The 16,630-nt window shown below is 38.0% G+C and overlaps 1 protein-coding gene across 1 annotated transcript in view; it reads right to left on the reverse strand.

Annotated features, from left to right (window-relative positions):
- LOC139976126 (uncharacterized) overlaps window positions 1–16,630 on the reverse strand; it is a 31,134-nt gene that overhangs the window by 4,514 nt on the left and 9,990 nt on the right. Inside the window, exons 2-10 of the mRNA XM_071984563.1 lie at window positions 13,544–13,699; window positions 12,484–12,714; window positions 10,563–10,685; window positions 9,650–9,895; window positions 8,966–9,070; window positions 8,090–8,338; window positions 6,370–6,480; window positions 5,375–5,650; window positions 4,277–4,447 (exon numbers count right to left, since the gene is read on the reverse strand). Coding sequence (XP_071840664.1) covers window positions 4,277–4,447; window positions 5,375–5,650; window positions 6,370–6,480; window positions 8,090–8,338; window positions 8,966–9,070; window positions 9,650–9,895; window positions 10,563–10,685; window positions 12,484–12,714; window positions 13,544–13,699 — 1,668 coding nt within the window. The remainder of the gene's footprint in view (window positions 1–4,276; window positions 4,448–5,374; window positions 5,651–6,369; window positions 6,481–8,089; window positions 8,339–8,965; window positions 9,071–9,649; window positions 9,896–10,562; window positions 10,686–12,483; window positions 12,715–13,543; window positions 13,700–16,630) is intronic.

The raw sequence follows: 16,630 nt of genomic DNA on the forward strand, positions 1-16,630 counted from the left end.
GATGAGCTCATGATGTAACCAGTTGAAAACTACTAGAAAATGGTATCACTTCATATGTAAGGGATGGGCATTTCCAGTCATTTACATTGGTGGGGTAACCCTGCCAGTAGACCCCCAAAATGCCCATCCCCCATTGACCTAGATTAGCTCATGAGGTAACCAGTTGAAAACTACTGTAAAATGACTGGCAGGACTCTATATGTAAGGGATGGGCATTTCCAGTAATTTATATTACTGGGGTACCCCTGCCAGTAGACCCCTAAAATGCCCCCCCCCCCCTCGTTGATCTAGGTCAAATCATGATTTAACCAGTTGAAAACTACTGGAAAATGATTGACAGGATTCTATATGTAAGGGATGGGCGGACTCTGGCAGTGGTGGCCCACCAATATAAAATACTAGAAATGCCCATCCTTACATATGAAGTGATACCTATCATTTTCCTGTAGGTTTCAACTGGTCAAATCATGAGCTCACCTAGGTCAATGAGGGATGGGCATATTGGGGGTCTACTGACAGGGGTACCCCACCAATAAAAGTTACTGGCAATGCCCATCAGTTGTATCTGAAGTCCTAACCAACATTTTCCAGTAGGTTTCAAGTGGTTACCTCATGAGCTGACCTAGGTCAGCCGTGAGGGGTCAATTGGTGATCACTGGCAGGGGTACCCCACCACCAATAATTACTGGCAATGGCCATTTGTTGCTCTTGGGGCCATACCTGACACATTGTTCTTACTTTGATGTGGTTACCATGAAAGCTGATCTAGGTTAGCTATTCGGTGACTTTAAAATTGCTCTCCCAGCCACATCCACCACAGTCGGTTTGCCAGTTGTCAGGTTTCATATACAGGAATGCATTGTGAACATTGTGATGTACCAGGCAATTGGTTACCTTCCCAGCTAACCAAACCCTCTGGACTCCCGCTCTACAGATCAGTGAAAATTTGACCAAACTTATGAAGCTTGCACGTAAATGATATACTAGACTGTTTTTTTTTTTTAAACAGGTTATGAAAAGTATCTTTAATATCATTAAACAGTTGGGTACAATAGTTAAACTCACTCTTCCATCTTTTTTCTCTATGGTACTTGTTCCTCTGCTTTTTGGACTCTTGGATAAACTCTTTTGTTCTGCAAAGGGTACCAATATATCATCTTAAAACATGTCTTTAAGCCATATATAACACAGTTCTCCTCTTCTGTTGTTGCCTCCACACTGGTGTCGTACATGACAGGAAACCTCACCCTTGACTTAGATATTTGGCTTTTCAATTCCTGCAGGAAAGAAGAAACAGCAAAGTATTCATCATTTGAAAAAAAAAATTAAATAAAGTTGTCACCACAAAGTTATGTGAGATTTGCTTCCACTATAGTCTCAAAAAACAATCCCAAAGTTTGAAGCAGACTGTATAAAGCTGAAAATTTGAATGAGAGTGTCATCACCATTGCAACCAGAATCAAATGCCAAGAATACAGAGATAATAAAGCATGGGCTAAATCTTTGTTTGTTTTTATGATCTTTAAAAATATAAAATTTTAGAAACAGAAATGCACTGAGCCAACTTATTTATAGGCCTAATCGTTTTTAGTTGTTATTTTGCTTGCTCACATAACAAGCCTGTTTAGACCTAGGCTAGAGGAGAATCAGTACTTTGTTACACTAAGTTTGTCTTTCGGTCGTTTTGATTTAGTCTTACTAGTAGTACTAAAGTACATAATGGACCGGCGAAGACTAGAGAATACCCAAAGTTTTAGCAACTGCGTTAAACTGTATCATCTGATCTATTATTTACGTCAATGAGTTTCATTCAATCTAGGATCAAAAGAGAAAACTAATTAATCTTAACCTTTAAACTTTGCTACTAAACAGATATGCTTGAATTACAAATAAACGTCAAAAAATCATCACATATACATAAACAGAATAATTTGAATTCGCGCAAGTGAACCCTGCACTACATTGGACAGAAAAAAACGTGCAATTAGACCAAACTAAACATACTACATTTTCCATTACTTCTACATAAAATATCAATACAAATACAACAACTTACTCTTTTGGCAGTATACTAAAAGCACATGTTATAATAACTTCAGACTATCAAGCTTTCCTGAGAAAAAAACGGTTAATACTTCTTACAGTAAACAAGTCGACTGTGAAGGAATGTCGCAATTGTTTCCTGGACGTGACCGGAAATTAAATACAAAAAATGATAAATGAAAAGGTTAAATAGAACTGAAGCGTGCATCCTGACTGCTCGCAACATCATAAAATACCGTTGACTAGCCAACATAATTTGTTCAGCCTACTGTGACTGTACGTTTGAAGGTCTAGCCTTGCTTATTCAATATCACAAAGCCTACCCATTTAGATTCACATGGGAAATTACAGGAAATCTTTACCAAATGAGTGTAGACTTCAAATAAACTATTGAGACTTATAGTTCCAGCATTTGTTTGGGAATAAATTAGAAGATTATGTGCCACTGTTCAATCTAGCCCAATACACACATAACACATTGTTAATTGGTGTTTAGAGTGCACACTTTAGTGTTGAGAATGCACTGCAGTACCCAGTAGAACTAGAAGCCTATAGGCTACTCACTGTCATTGCACTTGTGTATTGCGAAACGCCAGCGTGACAACGGTAGCGTTACACTAACCATACTACAGAACTAGTGCCAGTGGCCTAACAATTAACTTTAATTTTACCTTCAAGTTAAAGGAATAACAGGTAGGCCGATGATGGCAGTTAATACCTCCATTCTTCTAAAGACCTTCTTGGGTGATTTACGGTTGAAAGTTGCTTAGAGTGATCGTATGAAACTATATGCCAAGTCCAGCAAGCTGCCGTTGCCTCTCGGTTTCCAAATTGAAGTGAATCGAAGTGGGTTAAAATACATTAGTCCGTCGACACCGACTAAGCTACGATTGTGGCGTAAATCGGGTGTCCGTATCGTTCTTAGTCCATGGGTTAAAATACCTTAGTCCGTCGCCACCGACTAAGCTGCGATTATATTTTCCTTAGTCAGTGTAAACTGACTAAGAAGCAGCGATGAAACGAAGATTTTTGCTAGTCCATGTGCATTGACTAACGTTACAGACTAATTTAACGTTAGTCCGTGGCAATATTGACTAGTTTATTTTTTCAGTGAACCGTGTCGCCCGCACATCGCCAGCCCCCCCCCCCCCCCCACCCTCATCCCCCTCCCCTACTCAATGCGATCGCCTTAAAGAAGACTCAAACCGAACCATCCTCTTTAACTAATATGTTAGAGATCTTTGTAATGAACGTATCCACCAAATTGATCAAAAATAAAATTTAAAAAAACTCGCGAGATATCGGTGTTTTAAAAGTTGCTTCTGCGAGCTGTCATTATGCAAATCTGTGATGTCATAGTGCCACTATATAATCTGAAATCTTATATCTTTTTCTCTGTTTTTCTTTTCATATATTTAAGGCACGATGTTAACAGTGTTGCCATTAAAATCGATGTCATCGTTAGTTCAAATATATAGTATCAATAATTTAGATAAAGCATTTGCAAAACAAGACTATACATTAGAGAAAATAAAATATTGCAATAAAGAAAAACACAAGTTTGAAATAGAAACAAGTGTTTCGATGATGTCATAGTTTGACTTGATCAAGTCTTTAGTCGTATGTTTGAAGAAACCTTCCAAATGCAACAAGATATTTCGTAGATGTCTGGGGAAGTTTTTCATGACAGTTATTTCTATCACATTGACTAATAATAATGGATGGGTTTCGTCTCCTTTTAGGAACCCAACATTGTTTAGTTTGCTGTATAGAATGTTATAATGTGGTGCCTCTGTGTTGTAACCTTATCAGCAGACGGCAGTGTTTTCTTGTCTGCGAGAGTAAATTCGTTCAGTGAAAAGTATAGGCTACCATTGGGTTTTGGTTTATGAATATAAAGTAGGGGCCTGTTTTAGGAATTCACAAGTGTGGCAGGGGAGGGGACAATTAAAAATAGGGACCTCGACCTGAGTGTATCCTCTGATGGGGTGGGATACTTAATCATCGGCTGTAAGTGTAGGGTCCAACAAGGGGACATAGGTCCAGACTATAGGCCGGGGGGGGGGAACCCTCAGAGGATGACGAGGTTTCAGATATATGTTGTATTCTTTCATTGATTTTCGAGCACAAATACAATTCATTGGATTGAAGTGTAGTTACTCTCAAATTTCCCTCTTTCTCCTTGACTTTAGGCGATATATATCAGTTTTTGATTATGATACAATAAACTTACAAACGGTCGCATTAGTCCGTTGTGTGGCTAGTACATTAATGTCATAATAGCTGCATTCTCCTTCGTAAATGGTAAATTCATCAAGCTCAAAGTAAAACATCAATGGCTGAGGGCCAGGCTCCGTAGTAGGCTCATCTGTCGGCAATGCAACACTGCCACTACACGAGCATGCTATATTGAAAAAGAAACAAATTTGTATTTTAGTTTGTATTCATTGTTATTGTTATTTTACTAGGCCTAGAATATATTTATTTTTATTATTTCTATTAAGTATCTATTATATTTACTTATCATTTATTATTTAATTATCCTTTGGCCCACTGCCCATATATATTTTTTGTTATGGGAGTAAGATCCATTCTTATAATGTGATGAGGCCCATAGAATGGATACACCCTATTTTCCCTGATTCCGGGTAAGATAAATTTCGTTCCCACCCTGGGTTAAAGTTACCAATTTTCGGTGATGTACGTTATCACCATACGTGATACGTTTCTGGCAATGAGAACTAAGATGAAACCGTAACATATTTTATTATATAGGACTATATAAATAACTTAAGCATAGTCAGAGGCGTGACAATAGGCGGTTCATTGAACCAGGGGCCACATGTCCAGGGCACCGAGGGTTGCTTCCGACATTTTGAGCCATATACTGTCAACAATACTGTCAGTAAAGTGAGCGATATGAAGCTTTGTGGGTTTACATTTATGGCTTTACGTTAAGTGCAGTTTTTTAAGCCTTGGGTCGCTGCAACCCTGGCTACACCCTAGCTACTTGTTGTTGTTAAGATAAGATTGAATGATACAAGTTTTTCGTGTTCGCGTCACTGAATATCAGATACTCAGTTGGTACGCCTCTGTGTCACACAGAAGACACACTACTCACTAGTCTTGGCCAAGTCGCTTGTAACGCTTAGATACGGGCAAATAGCTTTGTGAAAAAGAAAGGTACATACTAGGCTGAACATACTAGGCTGTACATACTAGGCCGTACATACTAGGCCGTACATACTAGGCTGTACATAATAGGCCGTACATATTAGGCTGTTCATACTAGGCTGTTCATACTGCGGTCTTAACAAGACACACTACTCACCTGCGCAATGCACATCTCCTTCTGAATCGTCATCTTCTATAATAATTGTTACGTTATTAAATGCAGGGTCGATCGATCCGATAGGAGTTTGACTGATAAGTAACGTCACTTCCTCTCTGTCTTCTACGTCACAATCGTCGATGATGTGTATCTCAATAACGTATTCTGTGGACTTTCCGAAAAAGAACGAGTCCCGTCTGATCGTGGCATTAAAGAACGCAGTGTAATCCCGGTACTCCACCATGCCATTCTTCTCAGCCGGTAAGTATTCTAACGCTAAACGAGAAAAATGACGTCATCAAGAGTATAGGTCGATTTTTTAACTTGAAAGGTCGTAAGAACAAAATGTGATAAGGGTTATCTAACAATGAAATTGCATATTATGTGCATGAGTTGAATTGATTAGTGATTTGTTTGGATTTATTCGCACAACATTCAAAAAAAGAAATATAATGTAACAAAAAAATCAAGAAAAATGGGAAGAAAAGTGCAAGAACGACACAGAAAAGTCTGACAAGCAGACTTATTTAGTGATATGTGTGACGATGAAGCATCATGATGACGTAAAACTCTCACATGTACAAAACTTGTTAATTTTTAAGTTTGAAAATGTCTGTAAAGTAATATAGTGGTTGCGAGTTTTAATATAAATGATTCCGAAAACGGACTTTATACATATTCGTAATGGAGTATAGAGGCCACTGCGTATACCACGTGACAGTAAATGAATGTTAATGAATTTGGTCACTGCATTCAATTCTAGGGCGCCTTGTTCTGTCACAGTACAGAAGAAGTGCAATGAAATTAAATTCAGTGGCAATAATATCGGTTTCGAAACTCCACGTAACGTATGTTAAAGTTTTGGGGTGATAATTTTTTTTTATGGAAAAACGTTCTTTAGGCAACCTTTTCAGGAACCTTAGACGATAAACACCATAGCCTATTTGGCAAAAATAAGTAGTTTTTTTTGTTTAAATAAAGTGTCAATAACTTACAGATTACCGCATCATTCTTAATATTAGCTCTGACGTGTATATTTAAAGTGCCACTTGACTCGCTAGCAACGATGGTTGAGTTGACGAAAGAGAAAACCAGCGGATTGTCCTCTGTGAGTAAATTAACAGAAATATTTTATAAAATTGATTATATTAATTATGATTTTGTTTTTAAAAAATGACAAAATTAACATATGCTTAAAATGTTGTCCTACGTGTTTCCTTTTTGGGGGGAGGGCGGGGCGGGGCGGGGTGGGGGTAGGGGGTTTTTGTTGTTTGTTTAACTCTTTAATAGTGTTTGCATGAATTTTCACAATGACCGCTATAGCCTATAGCCAAAATATGTAGTCGTTAATTTCGGACAAATTAGTTCTAGTCTTGTTTCTGGTGTACGCATATAGGCGTGTAGTATAGCCAGTCTACATGAGATGGCTTGGACAGAACACGGAGCTTTCTAAGGATCAGAATATGAAATTGTTCAGTACTACTATACGAACTAAACTTACCAATGGATGTGTGAGCTTACTAAAATAACGAAAAACAGCTACAACCACTAGTTCTGAACAAGACCTTACATTACAAAATTATCTTCATGAGGTAATTAGAAATCGGCCTGGATGGCAGTTATACATCATGACACTAACTTGCAGGGATATGCATGTGGAAGAAACCGAATGGCTTTTTAACTTACATTTCACGTCGGGTAATAACCTGAAGAATTTTAAATTTATGATTGTTAACTTAACACTGCCCCATAAGGGACGCCAGAAGAGACTAAAATTGCAAGTCATTAATTTGTACTCGGTTCTCCGGCTGACGTCCGTACTGTAACGTAATACCATAATTCCGCTCGGTCAGTTTGTAAATATTTCTTCCATCTTGATTTTTTTCTCTTTTTTGAAAAGTCCGTTTGGATTTTTGTGTGTTTGTATGGTAACTTATGATTTCAGACAGCATACTCTAATTACTCCAAGTAATTCCATCTTATATCAGTAAATGACATTCAATAAACCAATTGGCAAACTTTGACATCCATTATCGATTTTTACCTTTATTTGAAGAAAAAAAACCCTAACTAGTCACGCTACTGAACTATAACGAAGTTATAAGAGTTTTACTATTTGTTTTTAAATTAGTCATCCAAGATAGAGCCTGATCACGAAAAACCTAACTAACTGGATCCACTCTCAACCCTAGTCCCCTATATAGATCGACTCGACAGAAACCATGTGATCATGATATTGTTATGTCAAGTGAAGTAGCATGCACGAGTGAAAACAGCCCAAGTGGAAAGACACAGAAATGCGTTATTACACAAATAATGAATGGTTATGAGTGCAATAGTGCAAATATTTCATGAGTTGAAAGATGGAATGCTCCATTCAACGAGGCGCAGCCGAGTTGAATGGAACAAATTAAATCTTTCAACGAATGAAATATTTTCACTATTGTACGAATGGAAACCATTCATTTTTTGTTTTATACAACACCTTCAAATTTGGATATAATTGGATGTAAAATGCACTCATGCAACAGATTGTTTTGTACAGACAGGTTTCTCTGCTCTCTTGCCATTGCAAAAAAGTGCTATCAAAAAAGTATAACACATGGTTCTATTTCATAGAGTGCAATAGAGCGGATTTTGCATGCAATCGACGAGCAATTGACCAATCAAATGGCCGGAATATAATTAGGTGTTGTATAAAACGCGTTAACTAACTTGTTTCGTCATCTTCTATGGTAATATGGCCGTATTCGTATAAGGTAATATCGCGCTCTTTGCTGTAGAGTTCAACAACAAAGGAAATTCTTTCTTCATTTTCGGCTAAGTCGTCGTCAATCAGTGACACAGTTATCGTTGTAGTGTTCTCTCCGGCTGGTATGTAATATAAACCGTGGAAAGGCACGTAGTCTTCCCCAGGTGTCGCAGAAGACCATTCACTGTCGTAGTAAGGTGCCGTGGTTATATCTGAGTCACAGAGAAAAATATTTTAACCAAATTCTAAAGCAGAGATATATGACAACATTATCTAGGAAATGGGTGTTCATTTCACTAGGAAACATCGAACCAGTTCCCCTCTTCCCCCTCACCCCCCCCCCCACTCCACTTCCCATATTCAGTCGACGGAGGGAATGACTCAGACTATTTTTATATTCAGTCGGGGGAAGGATTAAGTCATTCCTTCGAATGTATACAATCCCTTAGTTTCAACTTCCCACAAAGATTTCAAGAGTACTTTTAGTGCAAACATGCTGTTGTACCTTACTGTAGACCTATAGTTCAAGTCTAAATATGCCTCAGAATATACCATTTAAGTTCTTAACGTCAATCTTCGGCTGTACCGATCCCAGGGCAAGCCACCTCTCCTTTTAACATCCTTCTTTTGCCTCTGGCACTTGTATCATAAAGGTTCATGCACCTACCTAAATCAGTCGGGGTAAATTTAGAGTTTCCCCTACCCTCCACCCCTACCCCTACCCTCCACCCCTTCCCCCACCTCTGAAATCATATACATGGCACCGCATCGATTATGTTAATATTTATCAACCAAACATAAATTTCGTTCGTATAACCCTATTTAACCTTTCAACTTACTAATCAGCATCTCCGTCTCTTGAATAATATTGGTTTCTATCGTGATCTCCACTGTCCCGGCGCTCTCTGAGAATTTTTCATTGCTTCCTTTCACAATCAGGAGACCTGAAAAAATGAAATACATAGAAATAGAAATAATATCAGAACTACAAAAATGCATTGACCTTTCGATGACATAATTAGCTGCATCTTTCAGGGAACTGAAATCTAAAGGCTGCCATCTTAATTCCAAATGTTCTTTGCTTAATTGACATGAAATAACGATTGAACTCTACTATACAAATAATTAACTTGGTACCAATATGTGACGGTCAAAGAAGATTCCGTTCCTGGTATTGGGTTTACAAGGTTTCTGATTTTGTTCTCTGATAACTCCAACTGACGTTTGACCTCCAATGAAAACAACACGTTAATCTATACTCAATGTGGTCCATCAACAAGCCTTTAAAACCAGGATAGATGTTCGGTCTTTTGATAACTAGCTAACTGTAGGCATATACTCCTCACCCTATACCCCCCCCCCCAACAATACCCCATCATACCTCTTCCACAAAACGAAATGTTTGATTGCAATTCAATCTCCAGGGTAACTATTTGGTACTATTCTGCGCATGAGCGAAATCATGAAATTTTTGAGGCTGGAAACCATGCATCTTTACGCAACGAGCTGAGTAGAAAACTAACCATATTCGTCGTCCTCTATGCGAAATTCAATGGAACTTGGCTCTCCTACTTCGAACCCGTCTGGAAAGTTAACTTCATCGAATGAGAGGTAAAAATATTCTGTCCCCTCGAAGAGTTTGTCATCTTTGATGTATATCTTCAAGGAGTGATACCTTTCGTCACTGTTCAATGTAATGACCGGTGGATCGCTGTCCAAATAATAGTCGAGAGAATATGTCGCCGTACTATTTGGTTTGATAAGTAATGCTACAAAAGGGAAAAGGTTAGAAGCAGTTGCGATGTTGATTTATGAAATAAAAACAGATAAGTAAAGATATCAACAGCTTTCCAGTTACGAAAGATACGCAAAAAGAAAAGCAAATGTGTAAGGTACAAAAGTTTCGATCGAAACGAGGAATAAAAGAAAATATTTAACAGTTTTATTGTTTCACCTCAGATTTCAGTGCAAGTTTTATATCGTCAAGGAAACACAACATTTCGGCACTTTAATCCTAGTCTGAAAACATTTTTATTAAGCAGTTATAGAGTATTTATCAGCCACTAGGGCTTATACGTGTTTGCTAATAAGTTGTTACACTGAACTAGTACAGGTGTCTTAGAATAATTGTCATAACATGCAGAGACTTTTGTTTTTGTTCTTTTTGTTTTCATTCATAAAAAAAAAACTTGTATTCAATTCATACAATAATTTACACAAACTGAATATTTTACTATTCATTGCAAAATAAATGTTGATTGTCTTTTGCTCAGCTTTCATAAAACATGATCCGATGCAAAACATGCAATATAAATATGTGAGCAAAATACGTTGTAACTTCCGGACCGTATTTCGTAATGTATGGAACGCCGTTGGGAGACGAGTACTTTAAAAGTACATAAATGACAAAGTATAGCTTATTGTTGATGCACTTACGTAACATGACTGGCTCATTCAGGTAAAGATTCGTTCGAACGTTTATTGTTTTGTAGCAATATTCTGGATTGCTGCAAGCGCCTTCGTAACCATACGCCGTATCATAGCTAAAGCTTACATTCACTGTATATAAAAAAAAGAGCAAAATACTGCACTAAGCGTAAAATCAAGCAACATATTTCCATCATTTATATCAGGGAACGGATCCATTAATGGGGCCTGGGACCCTGGGACCTTGGGCACCTGGGACCCTGGGGATCGGGACGCTCGTGTTCAAAGCAATGTCCAATAAAGGTAGAAGATTTACCATACCTCTTGCTCCACTTTTTTATTATCAACATCTATTGATATTTCAGAGGCACGGGACCCCTTTTCTTTTCGAGAAATCTTGGATCCGCCATCGCTATGTTACTTCACATGAGAAATGCCACATCTTTTAATCTGATTGATAGTTCTTAAAGTGCTTCAATGTATTTCATAAATCATGTTTTTCATTAATGCGAAAAATCAGTATTTAAGCTTATATAAAGGCATGATGAATAATCATAAATGTGCAGAAGCTATAAGAGTTCTAGCCATTCGTCTTACAGAGTACAGCAGAGTAGATTCTCTGTCTGTACTACTACGTCATCAAATCCAAATCAGGAATGTCACCAGAGGGGGTTGGAGGGGGCGGGCAAGGGACAGAAGAAGGGTCATCTGTAGGTTAAAAACATCTATGGGCAGGGTGACAACTGTGTTTGATTTGAGTGGGGAAACCCGCAATGTTATCTTAAAAAATTGGATTCTCTGTACATTTCGTAACACAAATTTCAGTATCATTGAGTGTGCTGTTATTTCCAGTATAAGAGCACAATTTGATGACCCTTTCTCTTAATTATTCAAATATGGGCACTTTTTTTTAACAACGGCACTATATTTAAATAATAGGCTACTTTTCAAATAACAACATGGCTCATTTTTACTTACGAAAATGAAACTGGAGTATGTTACTTTTTATTACCAAAATAATGGGGTACGTATAATTTATGAAAGGGCACTGATTTTTAACATTTTTTTTGCACGTGCGCCCTTCCCTGGTTTTGCCAGCTATGGATGTCAGTATCTAGCAAAATCTGCTTACAAAACTAGGACAAAGAATGTTGCAACTTTATAGGGAAATTGTCAATGAGAGATTCATTTAATACAAAGGCCCCGTTTGATTGAAGCACCAGAGATATGTCTACACGTTTATCATACTGGAGTATAGTATGCATAAGTATTGCCCCTACATTTGTTTGAAACATTAAAACAAAAAGCACTGGTCACTCATATTCAACCCGAGCTCAACAATCATTTACTACCACCGCTAAAGAATTTCCTTCCATGAGATGCTTAACTTGCTATAACTTTAACACCTTTCAAATATAATGCGAATAATATGCCTAAAAAATAAAAATAAAAACTAATAAAGTAAAAGTAGAAAATTAAACCATGATGCTTATATAGAATATCTATAGTATAAAACATATAGGTATATTTAAGTTAGTAAACGGCAGACGTAAGTAGCCTTATTTTTTTTTTTTTTAAATAACATTCCTCAATGTAAGTAAATAATATGCCTAAATGCGTGAGGCGAAAAAAGATAAACTAATCAAGCAATAATAGATAGAAACTTTAGGAACGATGTTAGAATCTGTACGACAATACTGGTCGTCATTTAAGTCATAAACGGCAGCCGTTAGTAGCCTTATTTTTTTTTTTTTTTTTAAATAACATCCCTCAATGTAAGTAAATAATATGTCTAAGTGCGTGAGTAGAAAAAAAGATAAACTTATAAAGCAAAAGATATCAACTTTAGCAACGATATAATATATAGAATCTGTGCGACAATACTGGTCATCGTTTAAGTCATAAACGGCGTCTGATAGAGTGAGCTTACCAGTTTTCGATGACTGAACGGTAAGTACTGTAGCGGTTGGAACTCCCAGCTCACAATAAATACAAGACTTTAAACCAATCGTGTATATACTGTCATTAGTACTGAACGCGGAATCTTCTCCGTCAAATCTAAGATATGTGGTAAAGTTATCATCGCCGGCCTCAATTGTAATATACTCTTGTTCTAAATACGCGTATCTTGATTGGCTGGCACTTGTATTCAAGTAGAGCTCTGTTAAGACAAATAAAACATTAATGCACGATAGTTGTTGTTGTTTTTTTTATTAAACAAAAACATTGCATTCACTGTAGTCAACTTGAAAATGAAGAATGTTTCCATGGTGATCGGAATTGTTACTAATGAAATACCTATTGTTTTAACAACAACTGACCCAATTACTCAAAACACTAATAAAATGGCTTTAAAAAACATAGCTGTACAGAGGTTATGTAAATTAGGTTACTCATTGCCAAACGTCCTGTTTCCAGAAGATGAGAGAACAAAGGGGGGGGGGGCATGAGGAAGACTGGGATTACCCATGGAGAGCCGAACGTGTAAAATTGCACTGTAACGCAATTACCCTCACCCTCCTCACCTCCCGTAAATTTCTTATGCAGGATGCCTTTGCCCCTCTTGTACCAATGTTGACATACTACCATTGGCATGTGTTATACACAATTATGTAATATACAATATTTTCTTTATCATATAGAATTCTAGGTTTAACAAGATATCCACCATAGAAGTATAACGCGGGCAACAAAAATGTTATGTACGTTAAGATATTTTTTTTTTTTTAAGATGTGAGTAATGTATCTAACGGGCTGGAACATGTGCTTTTAAACGACAAAACATACAGTCACTGGTGTAGAGAACTTATTTTATACGGGTTACTGCATGCAAATTGAAAAATTCAAATACTGGAACTTTTTACTTCTGTTCCAATGTATATCATGTCTGAGCAATAAATGTAATGAATTATATGGTCTTCGGATGTTACTGTCGAATATCATGGACAAAATAAACTCAAAATGTTGTAAATTGGAAGATGTTTACTCACCGAAAGACGTATGATGGTTAACAATGTCTGATTGGTTGATGCGGATTGGTACTTGATTCAAATGTGTGTCTTTAACGGTGATGTATGCCTGGTCCATGTAGACGGTAGGGTATGTGGTGGTATTAAGCACATCTGCTAACGTGTCAGCAGGTGGCGCTGTTGAGAAATGGATACAATGAAAACCACAGTGACGACTCTCTATACATGGTAACTTGTCTCTACACGAAATAAAGAGAAAAAATTCTAACCAATTGCAGTTGCAAACGAGAAAGCCAAACGGCTTGGTGATTCCCTGCCATATTTGGTATGTATTTTACAAATTTAATAGAAGACTACATACATGAGTTTTACAGGCTTTTCCAGATACTTTGGCAAGTTTGGCTATTGTTAACCAGCAAGATACTACTTTTTAAGAAAAAGCCACCAAGGAAAAAACCTGGGCGCGAAAACCAAACTACCAAACGACTGATCCGCTCTCAACCCCAGTCCCCTTGCATCGGGTCTGTGACTGTGTGATCATCGTCAGGTGTGCATCACCATTCCCCTCGAAAGGCAACGGATACTATAGTGAACTACACATGATCTTAGCCCACATATCGAGTATGAAGTAAATTACATAGCTTTTTCATTTTCGAGTTATCATATAAACAAGGTTTTGAGACTTTGACTTCTATTGAACTCAAATGCGCCTTTGCTCAACACATATCCATGCACGAATAACAAGGTTCTTGTAATCAACGAGTGTGGATCTGTGTACAGAGAATGAAGTTCTTTTGCTGCTTTGCCTATATAAGCAATTAGCGTTGTTTTTTGTTTTGTTTTGTTGTTTTTTGCATTTTTTCTCAATGTTTTCAGGCTTCGAACTCTGCAAACCCTCCCAGGCCATTTACATTTATTATTCATATACAATGAGCGAAGTTCATGCAAGTTTTTCTTTTCAAGTACCGTAACTAACATGGTCTGTCAGTGTAGTGTATGGTGTCAGACTACAGCGTAAGCTAAATATATGCGATACTATCACATGACACTAAATAGTTGCTAAAAGTAACCAGTTATCCCATGGTTAACCTGGTAATCAATCTTTAAGTGTAACAACAATTTGTCTTTCTTTTTTCCCCAATTCCTATTTTACTTCCTTTTACCGTTCGTTTTGGACAGTTAACAGTCGTAGATTGGACAGAAGTAGTGTATGGTGTCAGACTAGGGCAGAATCGACAAGGGGGAGGGGACCCGAACTAGGGCAAAATGGCCAGGGGGACCCGAACTAGGGCAAAATGGACAGGGGGACCCGAACTAGGGCAAAATGGACAGGGGGACCCGAACTAGGACAAAATAGACATTGGGGACCCGATATAGCGCATTTATGGACACAAGTGTCCTTCGCTAAAGCTCCGTAAGATAGAATCAATATGACCCCACCCCCCTCCCCATTTCTCCCTTCTAGCCAGACAGGCATGTCAAAATAAAAACAAAGCATCATTTTTCTACAATTGTTTCAATTTATTCGAGTGCATCACAGCATATCTTCACATCAAACAAGAAAGATATGGGTCATTGAGTCATACATGTAAAAACAAAAATGATATCGATAGTACATCACTACTTTGGTTATCGTTTGACCATAACGGTGAGGAGACTAGGGGTAGCTATTGTACGCAAAAACCTGTGTACCGCTGGCTATATGTTACAGTGTAAAAACATCAACGAATGTGAATAGAAGACACGTATTGAACACAAAGATAAGTCCATAGTGGCTTTAGTGACAATAACAATAGCGACTCGTCCGTTGGGTAGGATATCGATCAATTTCTGTTTGAGTCAAACAATTACTAGCCCTCTTGGTGTACTCTCTCACAACAAAGTGTCTGAAAGAGATGATATTCAACGTCTTGGAGGCATCGTTCTTCCACTGTTTGGAGGATGCGATCACTACCTATCCTTACAGGATCTGCTACGGTTGTGACATTGATCACCCCAGTCAAACGCATCACCCGTGTGTCATGGATGCCATCGTTTATGATCACTCTATGTGGCAAGCTATCATAGACTGTATTGACCGTGACGTCGTCCACAGAATTTTTGACCGTATTTTAGCCATCCTTAAAGTGAAGGAAACTGCAGAATTCGACGGTTTGGCAGGATGTACCCGTCTATCCTGGGATTATGGAAAAGCGAAAAAGGAGGTATCTCACGCGTGAAAGAAAACGCTTTATTACCGAATACCATTTTCACACTGGAGACACACTGGATAGACCTCATCAGAGATGCTCGAACAAAGTATGGGTCGGATATTGTAAGGGAAGCTGTACGGAATCATGCGATCGAAAAGAAAAACAATCCCTTTCGATACCGATTGCGTTTGATCGTTCTGAAGGCCCTGGTGGGAGCATGGCATGGTATCAGTTACGAGGAAGCAAAACTTACACTTAACGAACTTCAAATACTGCAACGGTTCAAAGCTGAACTGAGCGTAGGGGACTAACCTTTCTATGGTTATTTCAGGGACCATCTCGACGAATTTTCTGAAATCTTTGAGGATTTACCTACAAATGGAGCTTCGAGGGATCATCTAAACAATCTTGTCGTCAGGGATGATCGCATATCGTTTTTACTGCGAAAAGCTTAATTGGATATGAATGTAAAACTGCCACTGACCATAGAAGCGTATGGCGCATCTCTGATTTGGCTATAAAAGAGGCGTTTGCCTCCCAGTGAGTTTCATTCCTTGAGTTGGACTCGACAAACTCACAACTACCAACCATCAGTTCGTACCATTGCTTGTGACGCTAAGGTGTTATAATCTTATCGCATCGTAATCACACTGCCACATCCTCGAGACGTATCATGGACTCTGCATGGACATCATTGAAAGATACTGAAGCGAAGACTGTGTTCGAATTAGCAACAAAACAAAAACGCATGATGATGTGGTTCATGTGGTGAGCACGCGAGCACAAAATGAGTGACTCAAAGGGCAAAAGAGCACACCGTGAGCAAAAGAGAGTCGTTTAGACGAGCAATTGAGCATATGCTCATATTGAAATATTCAAAAAGTATATCATGCACATTTTTGTTTAAAAGCTCTCA

The sequence above is a fragment of the Apostichopus japonicus genome, chromosome 11 (assembly GCF_037975245.1).
Source record: "Apostichopus japonicus isolate 1M-3 chromosome 11, ASM3797524v1, whole genome shotgun sequence".
NCBI classification, from domain to species: domain Eukaryota; kingdom Metazoa; phylum Echinodermata; class Holothuroidea; order Aspidochirotida; family Stichopodidae; genus Apostichopus; species Apostichopus japonicus.